This window comes from Coregonus clupeaformis, unplaced genomic scaffold, assembly GCF_020615455.1.
Source record: "Coregonus clupeaformis isolate EN_2021a unplaced genomic scaffold, ASM2061545v1 scaf0273, whole genome shotgun sequence".
NCBI lineage: Eukaryota > Metazoa > Chordata > Actinopteri > Salmoniformes > Salmonidae > Coregonus > Coregonus clupeaformis.
Window position 1 is genome coordinate 192,124 of NW_025533728.1, and position 27,877 is coordinate 220,000.

General features: G+C 47.0%; 2 protein-coding genes across 5 annotated transcripts in view; one reads left to right on the top strand and one right to left on the bottom strand.

Annotated features, from left to right (window-relative positions):
• The first annotated feature begins 435 nt into the window (after positions 1 to 435).
• Positions 436 to 26,253, top strand: gas6 (growth arrest-specific 6). Of its 4 annotated transcripts, none has more exons than XR_006658488.1 (16): positions 436 to 1,173; positions 1,455 to 1,615; positions 4,798 to 4,822; positions 6,050 to 6,112; positions 8,518 to 8,640; positions 10,408 to 10,527; positions 10,617 to 10,739; positions 18,607 to 18,728; positions 21,900 to 22,018; positions 22,200 to 22,389; positions 22,657 to 22,821; positions 23,091 to 23,259; positions 23,398 to 23,540; positions 23,671 to 23,878; positions 24,500 to 24,820; positions 24,866 to 26,253. XR_006658488.1 is itself a non-coding variant. In XM_041870672.2 (15 exons), the coding sequence occupies exons 1-15, from the start codon at positions 1,104 to 1,106 to the stop codon at positions 24,649 to 24,651; spliced, it is 1,953 nt and encodes a 650-aa protein (XP_041726606.2). In that variant the 5' UTR covers positions 436 to 1,103; the 3' UTR covers positions 24,652 to 26,253. The 4 variants fall into 4 exon arrangements, 2 of the variants coding, with proteins under 2 accessions (XP_041726606.2, XP_045070457.1); XR_006658489.1 differs by having other exon boundaries at positions 24,911 to 26,253; XM_041870672.2 differs by having other exon boundaries at positions 24,500 to 26,253.
• Positions 26,254 to 26,741: 488 nt separating this feature from the next.
• LOC121556776 (transmembrane protein 255B-like) overlaps positions 26,742 to 27,877 on the bottom strand; it is a 19,902-nt gene continuing 18,766 nt past the window's right edge. The window contains exon 9 of the mRNA XM_041870680.2: positions 26,742 to 27,877. This exon is cut by the window's right edge and continues 397 nt beyond it. The gene's annotated coding sequence lies outside the window, so the exon portion shown is untranslated.

Here is a 27,877-nt window from a genome sequence, read left to right on the forward strand (position 1 = left end):
AGAAAGAGAGAGAGAGACATGATATCTGAGAAATCATAACAGAAAGTGAGTCCTTAAAAACGAAAGATAGATTCTGGGGAATGATGAGAAAATGAAAGGAATGTGAAGGCTTAAAATAAACTGCTGGGAAGAAAGAGGGGGGAGAGAGAGAATCTGGGTCGAGATTTAGCTTTCAACTAATGTCACAAACAGAGGAAGATTAGGTTCAACTGTTTAATGCTGACGGCTATTTTGATCCACTCATACAGGAGTAATAAAGGCCCATTGCACTATTGTGAAATACTTTTACATTTTTTAAATTAATTTATCAGTCACAATCCCGCGGTGATTGGGAGTCCCATAGGGCTGAGCACAATTGGCCCAGCGTCGTCCGAGTTTGGCCGGGGTAGGCCGTCATTTTAAATAAGAATTTGTTCTAAACTGACTTGCCAAGTTTAATAAAGGTCAAATAAAAAAAATCAGGTGGTGCTGCAGTACCCTCAGCACTAATACTTCCTGCGTCTATGTCTGGCATGCTATAGCCTAGGTGGGAGTCGTCTGTTGTACTAAGCCTAGGCTACGCAAAGGCACTGCAGGTAAATGGGCAGAGAGAGAGCATAGCTACTGAAGCACTGCCGAAGGGTAGAGCAAGAGCAACTCTGCATTGCTGACTCCTGCCTGTGTGCATCCGACGTAACTTTTCAGAAGCAACTCCCCTTCTGATGTGTAGGTTGTGGTCTTTGTCCACAGTTCGGGCTAGTAGCTGGGTTTATTTTACGCCTGCTACGTTAGTAGCTGGGAGAACCAAACGAGATGGGCGCGAAGTAGGTGGCTCTCTAGCTAGATAAGAGTGAAGGTCGGACTTTTTGTACTGCAGTGGCTGTACGTAGCCTTGGTTGTGGTATGCGGACTATGTAGCTAGCGAGCTAGCAAGGCTGAACATTGAAGAAGGAAAACGCTGAGTTAAGTGTAACTGCATTCTTGCCTGCTGGGAAGTGAATGTTTGAACTTGCAGTGTGTTTTATACACGACTGCTACCTGGTTGCTAGCTACAAGCTACATTGAACAGAGAGAGAGAGAGCGAGTAAAGGAGAAACTTTCCAGCCTGACGCAGAGCAGCAACCATGCAGTTGACAGAGCTCCTTGCTTCAGGAAGCTTCCTGCTCCTGCTCCTCGTCCGGTGCTCCGACAGCCGTAAGTAAACAACAAAGCCCACTAAGCTCTTTCTGGCGTTGTTGGCACTGCGTGGGGATAGCCTTGTTGTTTAGCTTGCCAGTTAGTTCATTGTTGTTGAATAATGTTATTTTTGTCTGCTTAGCTGATGCTTTTAAATCTCACGTCCAGGACTTGTTGTCAGTAAGTTAGGGGCTGGATCATTTTAGCAACTAAAATGTAGTAAGGTAACTAATGGGAAATTCTGTTCAGTTTGAGTTTGATTCTGTTCTGTGGCACACTGTGCTTGTGGTTATTTTCAGTTTCCTTGTCCCCGGAAGAGGCTAACCAGTTCTTGAGGAGACACAGGAGAGCGAATCACGTTTTCGAGGAGACGAAACAAGGGCACCTGGAGCGAGAGTGTGTGGAAGAGAAGTGTAGCAAAGAGGAGGCGAGAGAAGTATTCGAGAACGACCCTGAAACAGTGAGTACACTACACACTTGATCACTACACACTTGATCATGTCAAATCAAATAGCACTCATTGCACTTCTTTCCATTGCGTATGAAAAACGGACTAGCTGCGCACATTGGATTTGTCTTGCCATAATAACAGATCCTATAGCCTACTTGTTTATAACGTAATGATCCTGTGTTTTGTGTTCAAGCTCCAAAAAGTCAATCACCAGATAGATACTACTAATTACTGGCAAACAGTTACCAGTCCAATCAAGTAGTGTGTGTATCAGTGGAGGCTGCTGAGGGGAGGCCGGCTGATGATAATGGCTAGAACAGAGCGAATGTAATGGCATGTATTTGATACCATTCCACTTATTCCGCTCCAGCTACTACCGCGAGCCCGTCCTCCCCAATTAAGCTGCCACCAACCCCCTGTGGTATGGACACTGTACAACTAGACCTCCAAGAGTTGCTGAATTTGATGTTCACTTAAGTTTGCTCCTCAATTCATTGCACTTTGGTTTGAAAACGAGGTAGCGGTAGTGTTCCTGTTGTGTTCAACTAGCACATTGGGCTGTGGGGAAACCATGCCTGATTATGTAAATGTTCATACTACTGTAAGGTTTGTGATTATGTTAATGATCCTGCTTCTGCGTGATGGGATCATGCATGGGAGTGATTATGTTAATATGTGGTGTACTGCTGTGTTTTTGATTGGTCCTCGGATCAAGTAAGTGCTTACAGTAAGCGGATTGAACGTGACCAGGGGGAATGTGTTTTTGATCACAAATGAATTCCAGGCAGAGCAACAATGCGCTCACACAAGCTTTAAGCCTGTCACACAGGGCTCCCATCCCCTCAGGGATATATAGATTAGGTTTAGGTTCTGCCAGCTAGCTTCATGAATGTGTTGATCAGCCTCCAGCATCCATTTAAATAATAATTCTGTGTCCCAAATGGCACCCTATTCCTTATATAGTGCACTACTTTTGACCAGGGCCCATGGGGGCGTCCAGTATAATTTTTACTGGGTTGGTGCCGTTTGGGAAGTAGACAATATGTAGATCAAAATGAAGCCTGTTTAATATGCTAATCTATAAATATTGTCAGATGTTATTAATACGCTAATATGTCAATGTTTTGATTTGTTGTAAGAAAAACATGTTTTGTGAGGAAAGAGCTGGAGAGGAGGCGAGCTGGGGTGACAGTGGAGAGATGTGAATCGGGGTGACAGTGGAGAGATGTGAATCGGGGTGACAGTGGAGAGATGTGAATCGGGGTGACAGTGGAGAGATGTGAATCGGGGTGACAGTGGAGAGATGTGAATCGGGGTGACAGTGGAGAGAGGTGAATCGGGGTGAGAGATGTGAATCAGGGTGAGAGTGGAGAGAGGTGAATCAGGGTGAGAGGGTTTGGAATAGGCTCAGAGAGGGTGTGTGTGCATATGATGAGAGAGAGGGGGTGTGAACCCAGAATCAGGAGAGGAGGATGTGCGTGATACTAGTGGTGGTGGGGGTGGTGGGGGGGGTGTATCGTGACAGGACTGCAGCCTCATTCACAGATCTATTATTCATTTTAAACGTGCCTATCTCTGACTCTGCAGTTTTCTCACAACGCTGCAGTTCCCTGGCTCTGCAGAGGGAGTGTTCCTTCCTGGTTAACATACCACTAACCTACAGTCTCCCTAGCAACCAAGAGTCTTCAACTGCAGCCTCAGTCTCTCTCTCCGCAGTAGTTGGAAAGTTTCTGCCTGGTCCCCCTCCCACTCTATCTCTCTCTCTCTCTGCCTCTCTGTCTCTCTCTCTCTGCCTCTCTCTCTGCCTCTCCATCCCTCTCTGCCTCTCTCCATCTCTCTCTCCATATCTTTCTCTCTCCCTCTCTCTCTGCTTCTCTCCATCCCTATCTCTCTGCCTCTCTTTCTCTCTCTGCCTCTCTCTCTACCTCTCTCTCTCTCTCTCTCTCTCTCTCTGCCTCTCTCTCTACCTCTCTCTCTCTCTCTGCCTCTCTCTCTCTCTCTCTCTCTGCCTCTCTCTCTCTCTCTCTCTCTCTCTCTCTCTCTCTCTCTCTCTCTCCATCACTAGAATGAGATTAGACGTATAAGGATAGGATAGTGTTAGAAGTGTCTCAGTAGAACTACACACGGTCAGGAATCTCTTATCTATCTGCTGCCTTCCATTTAATGTACTCTTCTTCCTCTTCCTCTTTCAGTGCAGAGGAACTCTCTGGAGAATCATGTCACTGTCCCATCAAGTCTTGTTCTAATTTTAACTTTCCCCAGTTACCTCCATATACTATACTGCAGGCAAGCAGCCCGGTCCCCAGTTACCTCCATATACTATACTGCAGGCAGGCAGCCCGGTCCCCAGTTACCTCCATATACTATACTGCAGGCAGGCAGCCCGGTCCCCAGTTACCTCCATATACTATACTGCAGGCAGGCAGCCCGGTCCCCAGTTACCTCCATATACTATACTGCAGGCAGGCAGCCCGGTCCCCAGTTACCTCCATATACTATACTGCAGGCAGGCAGCCCGGTCCCCAGTTACCTCCATATACTATACTGCAGGCAGGCAGCCCGGTCCCCAGTTACCTCCATATACTATACTGCAGGCAGGCAGCCCGGTTCCCAGTTACCTCCATATACTATACTGCAGGCAGGCAGCCCGGTCCCCAGTTACCTCCATATACTATACTGCAGGCAGGCAGCCCGGTCCCCAGTTACCTCCATATACTATACTGCAGGCAGGCAGCCCGGTCCCCAGTTACCTCCATATACTATACTGCAGGCAGGCAGCCCGGTCCCCAGTTACCTCCATATACTATACTGCAGGCAGGCAGCCCGGTCCCCAGTTACCTCCATATACTATACTGCAGGCAAGCAGCCCGGTCCCAGAACTGTTTGTGCTCTTGCCAATTCCATTGCTGTCATGGTCAAACCAAACACATGACAATGAGTGACAAGGAGTTTGCATGATCCAGACTGCTACTCGGGCTATTCTGCAGGAGAGAGAGTTGTGTAGAACATTCCCAGGAAGCCCTGGAGGGGCTCCTAGGCTGTGTGGTCCCATTAACATGAGATGACATGATGCATGTCTATCATAAGACATACATGTAGTCTTAATCTGTCATGTTTGACCTCATAGTATTCAGCATACTGTTATCAAACATCACTAACAGCCTCTCTCCTTCTGTTCCCCTCTCCTTCAGGACTACTTCTATCCAAAGTACTTAGGTAAGTTTGGTTCATGTTCCCAACCTCTTCAGCTTTGGGTGAAATGGTTATTACTTGATTAGGTCATTAGCATCTGTTTTATGGTGTTTAACTATCTCATGTCTCTGCCCTGTCTCTCTGTCTCTGCCCTGTCTCTCTTTCTCCTGTCTTTGCCCTGTAACTGTCTTCCTGTCTCTCTGTCTTACTGTCTCCCTGTCTCTTCCCTGTCTCTCTGTCTTTTCCCTGTCACTGTCTTCCTGTCTCTCTGTCTTTTCGCTGTCTCTGCGCTAACTCTGCCCTGTCTCTGTCCTGTCTCCCTGTCTATGCCCTGTCTCTCTCTCCCCGTCTCTGCCCTGTCACTCTGTCTCCCCGTCTCTGCCCTGTCTCTCTGTCGCCCCGTCTCTGCCCTGTCTCTGCCCTGTCTCTTCCCTGTCTCCTGTCTCTGCCGTGTATCTGTCTTCCTGTCTCTGTCTTACTGTTGCCCTGTATCTGTCTTCCTGTCTCTGCCCTGTCTCGCTGTCTCTGTGTCTCTGACCTGTCTCTGTGTCTCTGCCCTGTCTCTCTGTCTCCGTGTCTCTGACCTGTCTCTGCCCTGTCTCTGTCTCTGCGCTGTTGCTCTGTCTCCCTTTCTCTGCCCTCCCTGCCCTGTCTCTGTCTCCTCTCTGCCCTGTCTCTCTGTCTTTGTCTTTGTCTCTGCCCTGTCTCTGCCTCTCTGTTTCTGCCCTGTCTCTCTGTCTCCCTGTCTCTGTCTCCCTGTCTCTGCCCTGTCTCTCTGTCTTTGTCTCTGCCCTGTCTCTGCCTCTCTGTCTCTTCCCTGTCTGTTTCTGCCCTGTCTCTCTGTCTCTCCCCTGTCTCTGTCTCTGCTCTGTCTCTGTCCTGTCTCTGCCCTGTCTCTCTGTCTCTGCCCTGTCTCGCTGTCTCCCTGTCTCTGCCCTGTCTCCCTGTCTCTGCCCTGTGGCTCTGTCTCCCTTTCTCTGTCCTGTCTCTCTGTCTCCTCTCTGCCCTGTCTCTCTGTCTCTGCCCTGTCTCGCTGTCTTACTGTCTCCGCCCTGTCTCTGTCTCCCTGTCTCCGCCCTGTCTCTGTCTCCCTGTCTCTGCCCTGTCTCTCTGTCTTACTGTCTCTGCCCTGTCTCTCTGTCTTACTGTCTCTGCTCTGTCTTACTGTCTCTGCCCTGTCTCTCTGTCTTACTGTCTTACTGTCTCTGTCTCTCTGTCTCCTGTCTCTGCCCTGTCTCCCTCTCTGACTAGCGTGCATGGAGAAGTTTGGAGACACGGACAAGAAGAAACAAGACCTGATCACCTGTGTTCACAGTGAGTTCCTCACCTGTCTGTCCTACTGACTAGGGCTCTGGACAGACACACTGACTGACGTACAGTAGATTTGAGCATGTAGCGCTCACTCTCTTTCTTTCTTTCTTTCTTTTTCTCTCACTCTCCTCCACTTTTATCACACACCTCTTTCTATCATACTCTATCTCATTCACCCCTCTCTCTCTCTCTCTCCCTCTCTCATTCCCTCTCTGTGTGGTTTATAAATAGTGCCTATGAGGAGCAGTGAGCACACAGTTCCATCTGTTGGGCAGGGCGGGCTGCACTGCACCAGCTCACTATTGCAGAACACTGAGAGAAAGTTCTCATTAAAGGTGGAGAAGATAAGAGGAGGAATGACTGGAAGAAAGAAAGAGAGAGCATTCTCGGGAGGGAGGGCGGGAGAGGGAGGGAGAGAGAGAGAGAGACGCGTGTGGAACTCTGCAGTAGCTAGCCTAGTGTGTGTGACACACCTCCTTCCAGCGTCACGCACTCTGTGACTGCAGATCTGAGATCAGTGACGTGAGCGAGCTGTGACGCCAGTGAGAGGAGGAGGAGGGAGAGGAAAAGAGAGAAGGTGGAGAATGGATAGAGGTTTCTGCTGCATCAGGGCTGCTGAGTCGAGGAGTGAGTGGGACTGCCGATCCTGTCTGCTGATTGGTTGATGGAACTCTAGTCAGAGAGAGTCAGCCAGGGAGTTATGACTCAGCAGTGCGTCCAGGACAGAGGACACCATCAGCAGTAGGAGCTCTTAAAGGAGAAAGAACTGCAGGGAACTATTAGGTTAGATATAACACTCCAGGATAGATAGATGGTAATGAGAGGGTGTGAGAGAGACAGGGGGGGTGAGAGAGAGAGACAGGGGGGGTGAGAGAGAGAGACAGGGGGGGTGAGAGAGAGAGACGGGGGGGGTGAGAGAGAGACATCTGCATTGCTTACTGTTTGGGGTTTTAGGCTAGGTTTCTGTATGTAAAAAGGGCTTTCAAAATTTTTTGGGATTGATTGACAGGTTGTGAGAGAGAGACACAGAGTGTGAGAGAGACACGGAGTGTGAGAGAGAGACACGGAGTGTGAGAGAGAGACACAGAGTGTGAGAGAGAGACGGAGTGTGAGAGAGAGACACAGAGTGTGAGAGAGAGACGGAGTGTGAGAGAGAGACGGAGTGTGAGAGAGAGACACGGAGTGTGAGAGAGAGACACGGAGTGTGAGAGAGAGACACGGGAGTGTGAGAGAGACGGAGGGTGAGAGAGAGACACAGAGTGTGAGAGAGAGACGGAGTGTGAGAGAGAGACGGAGTGTGAGAGAGAGACGGAGTGTGAGAGAGAGACACGGAGTGTGAGAGAGAGACACGGAGTGTGAGAGAGAGACACGGAGTGTGAGAGAGAGACACGGAGTGTGAGAGAGAGACACGGAGTGTGAGAGAGAGACACGGAGTGTGAGAGAGAGACGGAGTGTGAGAGAGAGAGACGGAGTGTGAGAGAGAGACGGAGTGTGAGAGAGAGACGGAGTGTGAGAGAGAGACGGAGTGTGAGAGAGAGACGGAGTGTGAGAGAGAGACGGAGTGTGAGAGCGAGACGGAGTGTGAGAGAGAGACACAGAGTGTGAGAGAGAGACGGAGTGTGAGAGAGAGACGGAGTGTGAGAGCGACTGGGTGTGAGAGCGAGACAGAGGAGCTATTTATACTGTGAGTCCTCAGAGATCCTGGGAGGGGAAAAGACCGTTCTCTCTTTTCTCAATGCAGGCATTTTAGGCTACGTCACAAATGGCACCCTATTCCCTATATAGTGCACTACTTTTGACCAGGGCATTTATCAATGGCATCACAGGGGGCATTATATAGTAACATAGCGCTATGTACCTGCCTGGAACAGCCTGGCTAAAGCACTTCACATCTATGACTTGCTGTACTGTAGGATGTTATTTCTCTGGTACGATGACCTCTAATGCTCTCTTTCTTTCTATCTCCCTCCACCCACCTCCTCTCTCCCTTCCCCACCCTCTCTCTCTCTCCCTTCCCCACCCTCTCTCTCTCTCTCCCTTCCCCACCCTCTCTCTCTCTCCCTTCCCCACCCTCTCTCTCTCCCTCTCCCTCTCTCTCTCTCCCTTCCCCACCCTCTCTCTCTCTCTCTCTCTCTCTCTTCCCCACCCTCTCTCCCTCTCTCTCTCCCTTCCCCACCCTCTCTCTCTCTCTCTCCCTTCCCCACCCTCTCTCTCTCTCTCTCTCTCTCTCTCTCCCTCTCTCTCTCTCTCTTCCCCACCCCTCTCTCCCTCTCTCTCCCTTCCCCACCCTCTCTCTCTCTCTCTCCCTTCCCCACCCTCTTTCTCTCTCCCTTCCCCACCCCTCTCTCTCTCTCTCTCCCTTCCCCACCCTCTCTCTCTCTCTCTCCCTTCCCCACCCCCTCTCTCAGATATTCCAGACCAGTGCTCTCCGTCTCCCTGTAATCCTCGAGGTATGGTGCGCTGTGAGGACAGAAAGGGTGACTTCCTCTGCCACTGCTTCACTGGCTGGACAGGAGTCAGGTGTGAGAAAGGTAGTGTCACATGGTCTTCAGAAACACTGCTGCAAACACAATGGGCTTGTTCCACAGTGCAGCCCTGAACTACAAATCACCTTGCATCATAAATAACTACTCGTTACTAGTTGTAGATCAGTCAGTCACAATTGACCCACAATACATCCCAGATTTGATGCTCTGGAATACGGCCAGTGTATTGGATACATAGAGCCTGGAGCCTGTAGACTTGGCCAGGAAGAAGGACTAGTGTGTTGTTGTTTGTGTCAGTGAGGCCAACTTGCCACACATACAAAAAGAGAGAGACAGAGGTGGGGACAGAGAGGATTTTTTTGCAGTGTCACACTGTGTCGTCTCCAGCGCGTGACAATGACCGGTACAGGGTGAGTCCTGTCTGTCTGTCTGACCTTGACTTGGACAGACAGTGACTAAGCTATCTCCATCCACACAGACACCGTCCAGCGCTGTCCGCCGTCCCCGGAGTGCCGCTGGGTTGTGATTGGGCATGCTCTGTGTGAGTTGCGTTGTTGTTGCTATATGTCGGTCGGGTCAGTATGAACTGGATGTGTAGGAAGTGACCCGGTCACATGTAGAGCAGGCTGGGAAATCACATGACCCTGCGAAGAGAAGGTCAGCGCTGGGCTGGTTACATGTCTGTACAGAGGGAGGGGGGAAAGAGAGAGAGAGAGAGAGAGGGCTGGTTACATGTCTTTACAGAGAGAGAGAGGGAGGGCTGGTTACATGTCTTTACAGAGAGCGAGAGGGAGGGCTGGTTACATGTCTTTACAGAGAGAGAGAGGGCTGGTTACATGTCTTTACCGAAGGAGCCGGAGAGAGAGGGGGCTGGTTACATGTCTTTACAGAGAGAGAGAGAGAGGGCTGGTTACATGTCTTTACAGAGAGGGAGAGGGCTGGTTACATGTCTTTACAGAGAGAGAGAGAGAGGGCTGGTTACATGTCTTTACAGAGAGCGAGAGGGCTGGTTACATGTCTTTACCGAAGGAGCCGGAGAGAGAGAGGGCTGGTTACATGTCTTTACAGAGAGAGAGAGGGAGGGCTGGTTACATGTCTTTACCGAAGGAGCCGGAGAGAGAGGGGGCTGGTTACATGTCTTTACAGAGGGAGGGGGAGAGAGAGAAAACAGTGGTAGAGAGAGGGCTGGTTACATGTCTTTACAGAGGGAGGGGGAGAGGGAGAAAACAGTGGTAGAGAGGGAGAAGTTATATTATTCCTGTCTGTGTAAATGCCTCCAGTAGTTCTGCTGCCTCCCTCACACTGCTGCTGCCTGTTTCCCAAATGGCACCCTATTCCTGATTTATAGTACACTACTATTGACCAGAACGCTATGGGAATAGGATACCATTTGGAATGCAGAGTCTATCTCTCACGTTTCCGTGGTGACTCATCCTGCCACCTAACTGTTGGTCGGCGGGGGAAGCCAAAACACAACGCGCCTGACTGACTGACTCTGAGGCGGAGGCTTTTCCACTGGCCGACCACAAGCACACAGAAACCATTCAGCTCATCAGACCAGTCACTCAGTAGTAATCGGTCCAAATAAGGGGCATTTTTCTAAATATAAACCGCTGGAAAAGAGACAGGTGTGATTTATTTAGTTAAAAAGACAAACTTTCCTCATGTGTACAAACTTTCATTGACGTGTATAAACGTTTCGATCATGATTCACATTGAAGTGCAACACTTAGCTATGTTCAATGTAGTTGATGGATGAAGTGATTGGTTCATATTTTCACATGTCCTCTGTGTCTCTCCTGTGATTGGCAGATATCAACGAATGCAACAAGAGGAATGGAGAATGTCAACATGAGTGTAACAACACTATGGGTAGCTACCGCTGCTCCTGTCGCCACGGTTACACGCTGGTTGGACGCCATATGTGTAACGGTAAGACACACACACACACACACACACACACACACACACACACCTTACCTGAAGGATGTGTTGAACTGTCCTCACTGTGTGTGTTTCAGATGTGGATGAGTGCCAGGACCCAGGTATGTGTGGGACAGCGAGGTGTGTGAACCAGGATGGAACCTATGACTGTCTGTGTGAGACAGGATACGTTTACGACAACGACACCAAGACCTGCCTAGGTGAGCAGTACACCAAAAACACATTACTCAGTACTGAGATATATATATATATATATATATATATATATATATATATATATATATATATATATATATATATATATATTATACATACAGTGTGTATATATACACACACAGTACCAGTCAACCTACTCATTCAAGGGTTTTTCTTAATTTTTTACTATTTTTTACATTGTAGAATAATAGTGAAGACATCAAAACTATGAAATAACACATATGGAATCATGTACTAACCAAAAAAGTGTTGAAACGAATCAAAATATATTTGAGATTCTTCAAAGGCTGCTGTTCCTTCACTCTGCGTTCCAATTCATCCCAAACCATCTCATTTGGGTTGAGGTCGGGTGATTATGGAGGCCAGGTCATCTGAAGCAGCACTCCATCACTCTCCTTCTTGGTCAAATAGCCTTACACGGCCTGGAGGTGTGTTTTGGGTCATTGTCCTGTTGAAAAACAGATGATAGTCCCACTAAGCGCAAACCAGTTGGGATGGAGTATCGATGCAGAATGCTGTGGGAGCCATGCTGGTTAAGTGTGCCTTCAATTCTAAATAAATCACACAGTGTCACCAGCAAAGCACCATCACACCTCCTCCTCCATGCTTCATGGTGGGAACCACACATGCGGAGATCATCCGTTCACCTACTCTGCGTCTCACAAAGACACAGCGGTTGGAACCAGAAATCTGAAATTTGGACTCATCAGACCAAAGGACACATTTCCACTGGTCTAATGTCCATTGCTCATGTTTTTTGGCCCAAGCAAGTCTCTTCGTCTTGTTGGTGTCCTTAAGTAGTGGTTTCTTTGCAGCAATTCAACCATGAAGGCCTGATTCACGCAGTCTCCTCTGAACAGTTGATGTTGAGATGTGTCTGTGACTTGAACTCTGTGAAGCATTTATTTGGGCTGCAATCTGAGGTGCAGTTAACTCTAATGAACTTATCCTTTGCAGCAGAGGTAACTCTGGGTCTTCCTTTCCTGTGGTGGTCCTCATGAGAGCCAGTTTCATCATAGCGCTTGATGGTTTTTGCGACTGCACTTGAAGGAACTTTCAAAGTTATTGAATTGTTCCGTATTGACTGACCTTCATGTCTTAAAGGAATGATGGACTGTCGTTTCTCTTTGCTTATTTGAGCTGTTCTTGCCATAATATGGACTTGGTCTTTTACCAAATAAAGCTATCTTCTGTATACCCCCCCTACCATGTCACAACACAACTGATTGGCTCAACGCATTAAGAAGGAAAGAAATTCCACAAATTAACTTTTAACAAGGCACACCTGTTAATTTAAATGCATTCCAGGTGACTACCTCATGAAGCTGGTTGAGAGAATGCCAAGAGTGTGCAAAGCTGTCATCAAGGCAAAGGGTGGCTACTTTGAAGAATCTCAAATATAAAATTATTTAACACTTTTTGGGTTACTACATGATTCCATATGTGTTATTTGATGTCTTCACTATTATTCTACAATGTAGAAAATAGTAAAAATAAAGAACCCTTGAATGAGTAGGTGTGTCCAAACTTTTGACTGGTACTGTGTGTGTATACATACATACATACATACATACATACATACATACACACACAATGAACTAGGGTTGCATAATTCTGGTAACTTTCCCAAAATTCTAGTTGGAGGATTCCAGATGTCCTGTTTATTCCCTCCTGATTCAGGGAATCTTCCAACTGGGATTTCTGGAAAATCTTGTAATTTTCGGAAAAGCTACAGGTATTTTGCAACCCTACAGTGAATACCCACAAATAAGGCTACACACAAGCTAATCCTAAATCTCCCTCTGATTGACAATGTGTTGTTGGTCTCAGCTGGACTGGAGACAGCTATAGTCTACTGGTGCAGCCAGCTGTGTTCTAGAGCTAGATAGTCTACTGGTGCAGCCAGCTGGGTTCTAGAGCTAGATAGTCTAGTGGTGCAGCCAGCTGGGTTCTAGAGCTAGATAGTCTAGTGGTGCAGCCAGCTGGGTTCTAGAGCTAGATAGTCTAGTGGTGCAGCCAGCTGGGTTCTAGAGCTAGATAGTCTAGTGGTGCAGCCAGCTGGGTTCTAGAGCTAGATAGTCTAGTGGTGCAGCCAGCTGGGTTCTAGAGCTAGATAGTCTAGTGGTGCAGCCAGCTGGGTTCTAGAGCTAGATAGTCTAGTGGTGCAGCCAGCTGGGTTCTAGAGCTAGATAGTCTAGTGGTGCAGCCAGCTGGGTTCTAGAGCTAGATAGTCTACTGGTGCAGCCAGCTGGGTTCTAGAGCTAGATAGTCTACTGGTGCAGCCAGCTGTGTTCTAGAGCTAGATAGTCTAGTGGTGCAGCCAGCTGTGTTCTAGAGCTAGATAGTCTACTGGTGCAGCCAGCTGTGTTCTAGAGCTAGATAGTCTACTGGTGCAGCCAGCTGTGTTCTAGAGCTAGATAGTCTAGTGGTGCAGCCAGCTGGGTTCTAGAGCTAGATAGTCTAGTGGTGCAGCCAGATGGGTTCTAGAGCTAGATAGTCTAGTGGTGCAGCCAGCTGGGTTCTAGAGCTAGATAGTCTAGTGGTGCAGCCAGCTGGGTTCTAGAGCTAGATAGTCTAGTGGTGCAGCCAGCTGGGTTCTAGAGCTAGATAGTCTAGTGGTGCAGCCAGCTGGGTTCTAGAGCTAGATAGTCTACTGGTGCAGCCAGCTGTGTTCTAGAGCTAGATAGTCTACTGGTGCAGCCAGCTGTGTTCTAGAGCTAGATAGTCTAGTGGTGCAGCCAGCTGTGTTCTAGAGCTAGATAGTCTACTGGTGCAGCCAGCTGTGTTCTAGAGCTAGATAGTCTACTGGTGCAGCCAGCTGTGTTCTAGAGCTAGATAGTCTACTGGTGCAGCCAGCTGTGTTCTAGAGCTAGATAGTCTACTGGTGCAGCCAGCTGGGTTCTAGAGCTAGATAGTCTAGTGGTGCAGCCAGCTGGGTTCTAGAGCTAGATAGTCTAGTGGTGCAGCCAGCTGGGTTCTAGAGCTAGATAGTCTACTGGTGCAGCCAGCTGGGTTCTAGAGCTAGATAGTCTACTGGTGCAGCCAGCTGGGTTCTAGAGCTAGATAGTCTAGTGGTGCAGCCAGCTGTGTTCTAGAGCTAGATAGTCTACTGGTGCAGCCAGCTGTGTTCTAGAGCTAGATAGTCTAGTGGTGCAGCCAGCTGTGTTCTAGAGCTAGATAGTCTAGTGGTGCAGCCAGCTGTGTTCTAGAGCTAGATAGTCTAGTGGTGCAGCCAGCTGTGTTCTAGAGCTAGATAGTCTACTGGTGCAGCCAGCTGTGTTCTAGAGCTAGATAGTCTAGTGGTGCAGCCAGCTGTGTTCTAGAGCTAGATAGTCTAGTGGTGCAGCCAACTGTGTTCTAGAGCTAGATAGTCTAGTGGTGCAGCCAGCTGTGTTCTAGAGCTAGATAGTCTAGTGGTGCACAGACCCGTCGCCAGACCTCAGTCTTAAGGGGGGGGCATATGAAATGCATGGGAGGGCAGGGCACAATTATTATTAGCCTACAGTATATTTATAATAATCGTATACTCTATTTGCGCAGCACGTAATCATCACATTAAACATAACCAACAGCAATATGACCAGGTAGCCTATAGCCCACACCACATTACATAGAAGCAATGTTATGAATATCCATAAAACACTTGACTATACAACATATTAGATGTAACAGCAGAAGCAGCTCTCAAACATTGCATTTTAAAGCAGTCAACAGAGGGATATGCATTGCCATGAGACACACACACACGCATATACACACACACACACACACAGAGACTTTGAACCTACCGGTACTTTGAGTGGAGGCAGCGCTGTCGTTTCTCCGAGCAGAACCTCCTCATCAAAGTATCCTTCCACTCGGACTTAAACTTGTGAGGTCCTTTTCAAAAGCAAGCTGAATCAGCTGGGCCTTGCGTCTGTGCAGCATACTGCGCCGATGCTCTGAGGAGACGCTTTTGAGCGTGGAAAATGAGTTTTCACACATTGCTGTGGAAGCTCCTAAAGTTAGGGCAAGTGTGAAGGCTGTGAGAACAGTCGGCATAGCCTGGAGTGCACAGTTGAATGTGCTGAGGATGTTGGCTATTGTCCATTTTCCATCTCCGGGGGGAACCGGAGTGTCAGTCATTTTCTTCACCAGGAACTCCCGAGCCACAGTATATTCAGATTCAACCACATCAGTTCCAGCTAATACCAGGAGAGGGGTTACCTTTGATGGGTCCAGGAAATGATCCTCGGCCTCTGGGTTCAAAGCAGCCAGTGCGCCAATGAGCTCGCTACTGCGCTCTCCAAAACGCGCATTCATCTCTCCTTGCACAGCATCGATCACACTGTAAAACAATCTCATGAACTCAGTCTTTTCATCTACGTCACTTTGTGGCTGACCAACTGTTTCTTCAAACTGCAAATCCGCGGAGGTTCTTATTAATTGTGCGTCTTCTCTTGCTTGGACCAGGGTCGGTCACCGGCACAGCCTCGGTGGCCGTGTGGAGGAGTGCAGAGATCACAGTGTCTTCACGCAGTCAGAAGCGCTGTTCACAAGTGTCACCGCAGTGAACAAGTCCATATCTTCGGCCTGTAGTAGTCTGTTAGGCGGCTCGAAAAGTGACAACAGTTTCATAACAAGGTGCGCAATGAAAAGAAAACTGCGCTGCGTAATGGCACGAAGCAGCCCCGTAGCCTCGACGCGCACCTCCGCTCCAAGGCCTCGTGTGTTTTCCACCTCGGTCAGTAATGTGGATATGTCGTGAAAACTCTTCACCACAACTTTGACCGTTGCCAAGTGGCCAGTCCATCTCTGGTCCAAGATACGTTTCAGGATATCGCCTTTGTACAGAATAGCCACGGTTGGCTTCCTGATGAAGTTGTACAGCATGTTGCAAACTCCAAAAAAATCATCGACAGCTGCTTCACTGGACATGGCATGAATCACAACCAGATGAAGTTGGTGATTAAAGCAGTGAATATATGGTATGTTACGATCCAGCTTGTTTTGGAGCAATTCCTGCACACCACCATGCCTGCCAGACATGTCCGGCGCTGGTGAGCTCATCAATGATGACACCTGTCAGAGCCTCTGCATCACCTTTCTCAGATGTGGCCATTACCAAGAGGCGCTCACACAGACCATAGTTTTTGTCAACAAAACGCACAACTACAGATATGTTTTCTTGGCCTAAAGGATCCCGTGTGCCATCCACTTTAATTGAATACCAGCTATCGCCGACTTGTCTCACTATCTCCTCTGTCACGAGTTTGCTAATCATTTCGATAATCTCGTTTTGTATCTGTGGGCTGGTATAGCGTGCATTCTGTGTGATTGTTTTTGTAATCTGTGTCAGTTCGGGATCTTTGCGCATGGTGTACTCAAAGAGAGACAAAAACAGCCCCATTGAGCTATTATCATCTAGCACACTGGCAAAACCAGCTTTATCTCCACGTAACGGCAATTGATTCACCACTAAAAACTCCAGCATATCAATTACAGCTGACATGTAGTATCTGTTGCGAGCCAGTTGCTCTCAATTTAAGAGAGTGGAAATCTCTTTTCCTGTCTCTCTACGTTTTTCTGAATCTCTCCACATTGCTTCACAGGCTAAATGTTATTTTGAAGCTGCATGCTTATTTAAGCCCTTGCCTGTTACAATTGCATGTTTCCAATCATTAAATCCCTTAATGGAGAAGGTCGCGTCCGATGATACAGATTTGAATTTCCTGCAGGCATAACAAAATTCGGAGTCCTTTTCCACCGAGTACTCAAGCCAGTCCCTGTTCAAATACCAGCTAGAGGAAAATTATCGTTTTTTTGAACCAAACATTTTGACTGGATATTTCCTCAACACAACCTGTTTGGGTTTGTCCATGCCAAGGTCACTCACACCCACTGATTCAACAGGCAGTTGTGGCTCAAATGCTGCCCCAGTCGCGGTTGCACTTGACCTGCAGGTCCTGCCAGGCCCAGGGTCGGACTCCACGGAGCTACTAGCATCAGGCTCAGACTGTCGTCCAGGTTCTCCTTCTCCGACTACAACATCAGGAGGCGTCGGTGTCGTATCCAATTTGGCAGAGGAGACTGTTGGTGGGCTTTTCAACCACTTACGGATATCCATGACAAACTGAAGCGAGTAAGCCGGCGAAAACTCATCCAGCTTTCAAAAATGCGCGGTAACTGTTGAGCGGCTACACTGACGTAGGCTACGTCACATACGTAGCCTAACTTTCTTTTTATTAAGGCCGTGATAGGCTGTTTCAGTGTAGATTCCCATCAATCAAACAAAATCACACCATTGTTTCTTTATATTTTTAATGTTTTAATGATAAAGAATGCAACACAAAATTAGCAACTATTATAATATAAAATTAAAGTAATTTTTTTAAGAGATCTGTGCCTCAAGTGGGGGGGGGCACAAGCATTTTTGGCCCGCCCATAGCGACGGGTGTGGTGGTGCAGCCAGCTGTGTTCTAGAGCTAGATAGTCTAGTGGTGCAGCCAGCTGTGTTCTAGAGCTAGATAGTCTAGTGGTGCAGCCAGCTGTGTTCTAGAGCTAGATAGTCTAGTGGTGCAGCCAGCTGTGTTCTAGAGCTAGATAGTCTAGTGGTGCAGCCAGCTGTGTTCTAGAGCTAGATAGTCTAGTGGTGCAGCCAGCTGTGTTCTAGAAGACAGGAATGTTCTAAACACCTGAGGAAACAGAAGTCATAAGGGTTCATCCCCTCTGTCATTCATACATACAAACACAGACTGTCATATACACATACATACACCAGTGGAGGCTGGTGGGAGGCGCTATCTGAGGACAGCTCATTGTAATAGAATAAATTGAACGGAGTCCAACGTGGTTTCCATACGTTTTATGTTTTTGAATACCATTCCATTCCAGCCATTACAATGAGCCTGTCCTCCAATAGCTCCTCCTACCAGCCTCTACTGACATACACAATCTCTCTCTCGCTCTTCACACACACACACACAGACACACACACACACAGACGACTGCAGCGATTGCCAAAGTAAGCTGTTAGCATGCCATCTTTTTATTTACAGTCAGAACATTTATCGTTTTTTTATATCTTTTACAACACAGATCTCTATTTGCACGACATCCTCTCCTGCCAAATGCTCCTTTAACATGTCATTGGGAAATGTAATCCTAATATTTTATTTGTCAAACAAGTTTGTTCCTGTCTTGCTTTCTACTTACTGAGAGACGGAGGAAGGGGGAGGAGGGGGAGGGAGGCGGGTGGTCACAGAGTCACTCTCCGTCTTTAGAAGAACTAACATTTATCCATCCGTATCATAATAATACCTCATGGCCTTTTAAGGTAATTCAGACAGACAGGGAGAGACGTTCTGGCTGCATCCCAAATGGTACCCCATTCCCTATGTAGTGCACTACTTTTGACCTAGGCCCTATGGGAATAGGGTGCCATTTAGGACACGGATTCAATTGACATCAGGGGAGATCTAAGTCAGGTGTTGTTCCTCCATCTGTTGATGCTGATAACATTTTAGAGACGTTGTGTTTTTCACTTCAGGGGTTTTCTCCCCCAGCCCTGTCTGGGTGTTTTAGTTAGAGATGGACCAATGGACACCCTTCTCTCTCTCTCTCTCTCTGTCTCCCCCATCTCTCTGTCTCCCCCATCTGTCTCTCTCTGTCTCCCCCATCTGTCTCTCTCTGTCTCCCCCATCCCTTTCTCTCTCTCTGTCTCTCTGCCCCGTCTCTCTCTCTTTCTCTGTCTCCCCCATCCCTGTCTTTCTCTCTCTGTCTCCCCCATCCCTGTCTCTCTCTCTCTGTCTCCCCCATCCCTGTCTCTCTCTCTCTGTCTCCCCCATCCCTCTCTCTCCCTCTCTCTGTCAGATGTGGACGAGTGTGAGCAGGGAGTGTGTGAGGAGGAGTGTGTGAACACACCCGGTAGTTTCCGGTGTTTCTGTGACGGGCGGCAGGGCAAGAAGTTGAGCCACGACCTCAGGAGCTGTCAGGTAAAAACTCACCACTCACATTATCAAGACCTGTAGAAAACATCCCCCATCTATTAGTCCGAGATTCAATATACAATTCATTTTCAACAAGCAGCACTGCACTGTAGACAATGGACCTGTTAAAGGCACTTTCCCTTACAATGTGCATGTGATTGAATCTTTGCTTTAGAAGACATAGAAGTCAGATTCCAGTTATCCCGTATGTGTGCTGACTCTTAACATATGGGTCGGCACACAGCCCCCAAAGGGATTCTTACTGTGGTCCTAAATTCACTCTGGAGTGCCAGAGTGCGCTCTGAGCGTTTGTAAATTCAGAGCATTTTCAGATTGTCCGTTCGTAAATTCGGAGCGTTTCGCTCTCGGAGCGTTCAGAGAGCACACTGGACACTGACCGAGGAGTAGGGTTGATCCGAGCGTTCTGACCTCACAACGGCAATCAAGCATCCAAGCTAACTGGCTAACGTTGGTCAGCTTGCTAGCCACTTCCATTGTACTCCTGCTAGCAGAGCTGGTTAGGCTGTTTTCATGTTATCCAGAGCGTTGGTGACTCTAACTGTGCTGCTGGCAACAATTTTATAACATTTTTTTGCCGACATTTAATGACACCGGTCATATTCAACGGGTGTTGCGCGTTCATACATTTGTCAGTTATTCTGCGCTCTGGCACACTCCGACTAGAGTGCTCTGAAATCGGAGGAAGTAGCCAGAGTGAATTTACGAACGCACCCTGTATGCAAGGATTTCCTCTGCTGCATTATCTCACCATCCCCCATTCGGAATAGAACCCCACAGTGGAGGTGTCACAATACCCATAAAACCTAGCGGTCAAACAGGGAAATTTTAATTTTAGAAACTTAAATAAGGGCTGTGTTTCGTGTAGGCATACCCTAGCGTGACGTTTGATAAGCATGTAAATCTCTCCCGGACAAGGTGACTTTTATATATATATTCAGCTCTATTTCCTCTGATTTATAAAATGCTAATTAGCATTAAAGTAGACATCATGCAAGACTACAAATCCCTGCAAGCTCCTGCACGTCATCTCTAGCTGACACCTCTGCAAACAGGTATTGTATCAATTTAAAACTTGAATTGTACATTTTAAAGAAATTTTGCCAATTTATTCAGTACTAAATGTAGCTAAAATTAGATAGTTAATCAAGAGATTCTTACCTTTGTCTTGATTCGTCAGTCTCGTCCAGATCATCATGGCATTTGTAGTTCTTTATGATAGCCACATTAGCAGCTAATTACCATTTCATTTTTGTGGGGGTAAATATAGGCAAATATATTGATAAAAGTCACCTTGTCCTAGAGAGATTTACACGGTTATCAAAACGCCACGCCAGGATAAGCCTACATGAAACACAGCCCTTATTTTAAATGTTTCTAAACTCCCCTATGGGATTGACCACTAGGTTTTATGGGTATTATGACTCATACTGTGGTACACTATCTCACCATCCCCCATTCTGTCAAACCTCTGAGGCTCTGTTGTGATTACTTCCCGTAGGTCTGATATCTGATTGGAAGTTAACTTTACAGTAATGCTATTGGTCAACAAGTCAGATGCTTATTAAAGGGTCTTAGCTTCATAGCCTCTTTCTCTTGTTGTTAAACTCTCTCTTCTATGAGCCATGGTCTCTCTCTGTCTCTCAATCAATTCAATTCAATTCAATTCAATAGACTTTATTGACATGGCAAGTAAAATTACTTACATTGTCAAAGTATACATATAACAAAAATGGTGGGACCAACAGCAATAATAATAGTAGTAGTGGAAATGGGTTTACCATTAACAGCAACTACAACAACAATATTAATGAGAATAACAATACATTAAAGCAATAGTAGTCGACCAATCTCAACATGACTGAGAAGACATATTACATGCTATGAAAGCCAAAACAAAACAGGAAATATTATTGACATTACATTACAATTTTCACTGGCTGTCCCTCAGGTTGTGGCAGGAGGACACATATTTGGCTGCCAAAATTGCACATTTTGGCTTTTCACCCAATAAATATTTGATTTTTTCTTCCTCTTTTATAGTTTCAAATTCGTTGTACTGAATGATAATTTTGGGAAAGAAAGATTCTCTTAGGTCTGAGTATTTGTCACAGTGTAATAGGAAATGCAGCTCTGTCTCTACCTCTCTCTCTCTCTCTGTCTGTCTCTCTCTCTCTCCTCTCTCTCTGTCTCTCTCTCTGTCTCTCTCTCTCTCTCTCTGTCTCTCTCTCTCTCTCTCTGTCTGTCTCTCTCTCTCTGTCTGTCTCTCTCTCCTCTCTCTCTGTCTCTGTCTCTTTCTGTCTCTCTCTCTGTCTCTTTCTCTCTCTCTCCTCTGTCTCTGTCTCTTTCTGTCTCTCTCTCCTCTCTCTCTCTCTCGCCTCTCTCTCTCTCTCTCTGTCTCTGTCTCTGTCTCTGTCTCTCTCTCTCTCCTCTGTATCTCTCTCTCTCTCTCTCTCTCTCCTCTGTCTCTCTCTCTCTCTGTCTCTCTCTCTCTCTCTCTCTCCTCTGTCTCTCTCTCTCTGTCTCTCTCTCTCTCTCTCTCTCGCTCTCCTCTGTCTCTCTCTCTCTCTCCTCTGTCTCTCTCTCTCTCTCTCCTCTGTCTTTCACTCTCTCTCTGATCACGATACTGAATGTTTTGTTAATGTCAGTATTGCCTTGTAGCTTTAGCTTTATGCCTTGAATAATGTGTCGTTCATTTTACAGTCATTCGAATCTATTTGCCTTTTGATAGACAACTCTCAGTCCTTTTTCTGTAACTCAACTATAGTATTTTGCAAATTGCTAAATCATCTTCATGGAGTCAGATAAACATTTTAATAGTCTTTGTCATTAATAGCTTAGTCTTACCACGGATCGCATGTGAGGTATATATAATATAGCCTACATAATATATTTAACCCACTACACATAAATATACCAGTTTAAAGTTACAATAATCATTCTGACATCGTATCATAAAGCTAGCAACCTATCAACCAGATTTGGACTCTCACCCTCTCCCTCTCTCTCATTCTCCCCTCCTCTCTCTCTCTCTCTCTCTCTCTCTCTCTCTCTCTCTCTCTCTCTCTCTCTCTCTCTCTCTCTCTCTCTCTCTCTCTCTCTCTCTCCCCCCTCTCTCCCCCTCCCCCCTCTCTCCTCCACCTCTCTTTCCCCCACCAGGAGATCACTACATGTGTGTCTCTCACCATGAAGAGGAACTCCCGTTCTCTCTACCTGGGCCGGATGTTCAGTGGTGTCCCCGTGGTCAGGCTACGCTTCCGCAGGAGGGTCCAGACTGGGTAGGCCTTACCTCTAACCTTTGACCTTACCAGTCTCCTGTGGTTTCAACCTCTTTTCCAAGAGAGACCTGGAAAGATGCCAGCAAGGCAAAAGCATTTTAAACGTTCATAGTTACAACCATAGTCTTCTACCATTGTAGGATCATATTACATCCTGTCCGTATCTCTCTCCCTCCTCTAGGTTCTCAGCTGAGTTTGACCTCCGTACCTTTGACCCGGAGGGGGTCATCTTCTTCGCTGGTGGTCACCTGAACAGTTCCTGGATCGTTCTGGCAATGCATCATGGGAAGCTGGAGCTGCAGCTGAAGTACGGGGCGGTCAGCCGGGTCACCAGCAGCGGGCCAGTCGCCAACGACGGACAGTGGAGAAAGGTCAGAGGTTATTCTGGGGTTACAAGGGGTCACCTTATAGGCTGGGTCTCAATAGTCTAAAGTGACTTCCCTTCCTTATCTCCTCTCCTGAGGGGTCGTTGACTCGGGGGTACATCCCAAATGGCCCCCTATTCCCTATGTAGTGCACTACTTTTGGGAGAGGTGTTACTGGAGACCTGGTCAACATTTGTGCACTGTATAGGGTGCCATTTGGGACACTGTAGGAGAAGAACAATTGAGCCCCTGTCTTTCCTGATTGGTCCACAGATCTCAGTGGAGGAGCAGGGGCGGAGTCTGGTGATAAAGATTGACAGGGAGGCAGTGATGAAGATTGCTGTGAACGGAGATCTGTTCACCCTGAAGAAAGGCATGCATGAACTCAACCTGACTGTAGGGGGCGTCCCTTTCAGAGAGGACAGTCTCATCAACCAGGTTAGCAGGGGGGAGGGGTCTGTGTGTGTCTGTGTTCTCGCTATAATCTCTTATGGGGAGATGTGTGTGTGTGTGTCTTCTCTGCCTAATATGTGTGTGTGTTCTGTCTAATGTGTGTGTGTGTGTTGTGTTCTGTCTAGTGTGTGTGTGTGTGTGTTATGTTCTCTGTCTGTGTGTTGTGTTCTCTGTCTGTGTGTGTGTGTGTGTGTGTTGTTGTGTTCTCTGTCTAATGTGTGTTGTGTTATCTGTCTAATGTGTGTGTTCTCCAGGTGAACCCGAGGTTTGATGGATGTATGCGTGAGTGGCGCTGGTTAACAGGAGAGGATACGTCCATTCAGGAGACCATCAGGTCTAATGACAACATGCAGTGTTTCAGTACGGAAAACCCCGGAACCTATTACCCCGGGACAGGCTTCGCTCTGTTCAACATCACATACGGTATGTGTGTGTGTGTGCATGTCTCTATGCATATCATCTTCTGATTTGTATGTATAGTTTACACATTTACCAGTCGTGTGTGTGTGTGTGTGTGTGTGTGTGTGTGTGTGTGTGTGTAACCACATCTCTCTCATCCAGCAGAGCCCCAGTCTCTGAGGATCCAGCTGACTCTGAGACCAGCCTCCACTGTTGGGGTTCTATTGGCACTCGTTTATCAGGACAGCGTCCCTCTCTCCATCTCTCTCTCCGACTACCACCGAGACAACCAGGAGTGGCGGGAGGTGAGATTGGCGGTTACTTTGTCCCGATGTTGTGTTGGTCTGTCTTTCTGTCTGTCTGACTCTGTCTGTCTGAATTCATGAGTGTGATGTCTATGGGTGTCTGTTTGACTGTCTCGCTCTCTCTCCCCAGTATGTCCTGGTCTCTGTGGGTGATGTGATCGTGGCCAGCGCGCCGGCCTTCCTGTGTGATGCAGAGGTTCATGAGGTCAATGTGACGGTCAGCGGGAACCTGACCATACTAGAGGTGGACGGTCAGCCTGGACAGAGTCACGCCACACTTGGACAGGAGACCGTTGACCTCAGCCTGCCTTCCAGCACCTTTATAGGAGGGCTCCCTGGTGAGTTAGACAGGTATAGGAGGGCTCCCTGGTGAGTTAGACAGGTATAGGAGGGCTCCCTGGTGAGGTAGACAGGTATAGGAGGGCTCCCTGGTGAGGTAGACAGGTATAGGAGGGCTCCCTGGTGAGGTAGACGGGTATAGGAGGGCTCCCTGGTGAGGTAGACAGGTATAGGAGGGCTCCCTGGTGAGGTAGACAGGTATAGGAGGGCTCCCTGGTGAGGTAGACAGGTATAGGAGGGCTCCCTGGTGAGTTAGACAGGTATAGGAGGGCTCCCTGGTGAGGTAGACAGGTATAGGAGGGCTCCCTGGTGAGGTAGACAGGTATAGGAGGGCTCCCTGGTGAGGTAGACAGGTATAGGAGGGCTCCCTGGTGAGGTAGACAGATACAGGCAGAGAGAGAGACACGCAACAACACACATACTCATTACTACTGTAATAATAATATACAAACAAAGAGATGCAGACTGACACACACAGACTGACACACACAGACTGAAACACACAGACTGACACACAGTTTGGCCACTACCATTCACCTATCACCACCACTTCTCCTGGTGTCATTCATTTCAGTTCTGACCTCTAACCCCTGACCTGTGACCTCTAACCCCTCTACCAGACGTGCCCCTGGTGTCGACCCCGGTGTCGTCCTTCTACCGCGGCTGCATGGAGGTGACGGTCAACGGTCTGGCTCTGGACCTGGACGAGGCCTTCCACAAACACAACGACATCCGCTCCCACTCCTGCCCTCTGCTGGGGGGGGCCTTGTGACCGCTGCAGTCCCCCTCAGCCCCGTCCTCACTGGAGTAGGGCGAAGTTGACCCTAGACACTGCTCTTGGGTCAGTTTCACATTTTCCCCACAAATGGTTAAGGTTAGGATTAGGGGGAGGGGAAGCTGATCCTAGATCAGTACCAAGGGGAAACTTCACCCCGTCCTAGGTCCACTACAGTCCACTATAACCCACAGGGCCTTAACCGTCCTAGGTCCACTACAGTCCACTATAACCCACAGGGCCTTAACCGTCCTAGGTCCACTACAGTCCACTATAACCCACAGGGCCTTAACCGAAACCAAGGTATGAGTCCCAAATGGCACCCTATTCCCTATATGACCCCTGTGGGTTCTGGTCAAAACTAGTGCACTATTTAGGGAAAAGGGTGCCATTTGGGATGCAGACAGGAGCTGGCCAAGTGGCCAACCCTTCTACTGGACTACCTTTCTGCTTTCATCATGATCACATTTAGGAACAGCACTCTCACATCTGAGGTTGCAGGTGTGTAGGAAATTCTGTGATATCTTGAAAACCCAAATCCAAAATCTCACACTGCTCTTGCCAGTATCTTTTAGTCTATTAAGCTTATGTATCGGCCCCACGGCCTTCGTCAGAGCTAATGGTGATCAAACTTGATCCATAAGTGGAATAGCTGACAGTACTCCAGAAGAGGTTTGGTAAACTGACTGAATCCCTTGTGGAACAAAACCTATAAGGTGTGGGGGGGTATTCAGTAGGCACAAGGCTTTGTTGTTGTAAACCTTGCACACCATCGCAGGTAAAAATGGACTGAGTTTATTAAAAACATCTGTTCGGTGCTCTCCAACTTGATGCAAACTTAGTCTACCTGCAATTTAGCTCTGCACACTGCCTACAGATTACAACATAGGGCTAGGTCTTCTCTTAATATGACCCCATTAAAACCCCCAAACCCTCCCAAACCACGCTTCTACTCCTCTACACAGTTACATCCACCTCCCCCACTCAGCCATTGGAACACTCCATACTGTCACCCTTTCACACACCCCTCCCTCCTTCCCTCAGTATCACCAATCGGCACACGCCAGGAACACACTTTAAGCCAATCAGAAGAGGCTAATTAACATACAGTAACCAATCAGATACAGATACACAGGGGGAGGGCACCAAGAGCACTGCATCACGACACTATGAGCTACTGAGAGAATAGGAGTGGAAGCGCTGTAATATACTGTATGTGTAAATAATGTGACTGTACAATGCTTTTTAGAAAAAAAACAAATACAAATAAAAATAACTACCGTAACGCATCGAGATAATCATCCAAAACAGTTTCACTTCTCCAAAGAATGTCAGAAGAAAATAATCTTTCATTATTTCATGAGGCCAAAAAGGGCTCCAGTATTTCCTCTTCCTCTGTTATCTAGAGTTTCTGCTGAATTTCGGAATGTAGCGGTCGATGGATATTTCTTCTCTTCTGTGTTGTGTGTTTATTATAATGTAGGTTTTGTTTTGGCTGTTGATTTGTCGCAGCAGGTTCACCTGTCTTTCAGGCTTTACATCCCTGATCACATCAATTCAGTCTGTTTGAAACTTAATAAAGAGGATGGAGTTTTAAAACGGGTTGTTTGTTTGTGCTGCTCACTATGTCTTAGCTCAGTTTGACCATGATCACGGTAATGTCCCAATTGGCACCCTATTCCCTATGTAGTGCACTACTTTTGAACAGGGCCCTGGTCATCAGATCTGAACACCCCAGCTACATCACATGACCGCTAGGTGGAGCCAGAAGCATAATAACAAATCACATGGTTCAGTTTAGGGTTTTTGTCATGTAAAACATTTAATACCGGGACCCCACCACAGTGAGAGAACAGTTGGTTCACATTTCAAACATTTGGTTCTCCTCTCAATTTCTTTTCCAGTTAATCACTGAACCAAATCCTTCCTTCTCTCTACAGCAGTGTATATATAACTATAGGTATCCTATATATACTCTATATATATATATATATATATATAATCTATAAACTACACATATATACTCTATAAACTATATATATATATATATAATCTATAAACTACACATATATACTCTAAGCTATATATATATATATGAAGATAAAACAAGACTGACAATAACCATTATAGGAGATGCAGTATGTCTATCAGTTACTGGGATCACTAGTCTGGTGGTATATTAGATCATATGTTATATACACTATATAGTTAGAAGACTCTAAAAGCTACTTGTTCAGTTGAATAATTGCACATGATGGTTAGATAAAGACTGTCTACAGTCAGCCTGGAAGTCTATAGACAGAAACTGTCTGAAAGGTAAATATGTATGACATCCACGATAAAGACAATAGGTCAATCAATGTTTTTTATAACAATGCTTTAAGTATTTCCATATTGCTATTAACAGATTGATGAATAACATGCCAACATCTTGGCCACCCAGTAGGGTATTTAAAACGTCTTCAAACCAATCACTACATTAATAGATTATTATTATTAAAATCCAGAGACCTTCTCTCTGTCATGGTTTATCGGCCTGTGAGGTGTCTTGTGCTACATTCTCTGGCCTGGTCCAAAAACACGCCCTAGCGCCTTCTCCTAGCCCCTTATCTCCTAGTCCCTAGTTTCCTAGTCCCTTCTACTTCTTAGCTCGTTGTTGTGTGGAGATCTGGAGGAATCTGATAGCTGGGTAAGAAGCAATGACTGGAAGGGTATATGGAAGCCGTCACTCCATCTGATTCCTTCAGGTCTGTGCTAACCGCTAACCGCTAACCAGGTGAGAGGCTAAGGATTGTTTCTAGACCTCTTCCCATTGATTTATCCTGCAATAAATGTTGTTCAATTGGTAATTTGCCAGCGTTTCTTCTTCTAATGCCTCTAATCTAATTGTAACAGTAAAAGTAACAGATTACCTTACTGAGTTTGAGTAATCCAGGTACATTTTAAAAGTAACCTACCCAACCCTGCTTGCGCTACATTCTCTGGCCTAGTCCAGAAACAAGCCCTAATCCCTTATCCTAGTCCCTTGTCTCCTAGTCTCCTAGCCCCATGTCTCCTAGTCCCTTGCCCCCTAGCCCCATCTCTCCTAGTCCCTTGTCTCCTAGCCCCTTTTATTCCCTAACGTTGTTGTGTGCAGATCTGAAGGAATCAGATAGCTGGGATTAAGAAGCAATGATTGGAAGGATATTGTTATATGGAAGCCACATGTGATTAATTGGAAGGA

Excerpts from the sequence above, each read along its gene's own strand:
- gas6 (XM_041870672.2), top strand. The coding sequence starts at position 1,104 with ATGCAGTTGACAGAGCTCCTTGCTTCAGGAAGCTTCCTGCTCCTGCTC. Across the intron at positions 1,174-1,454 it reads CGTCCGGTGCTCCGACAGCC|TTTCCTTGTCCCCGGAAGAG; the intron begins GTAAGTAAACAA and ends GGTTATTTTCAG. Across the intron at positions 22,019-22,199 it reads CGCAGGAGGGTCCAGACTGG|GTTCTCAGCTGAGTTTGACC; the intron begins GTAGGCCTTACC and ends TCCCTCCTCTAG.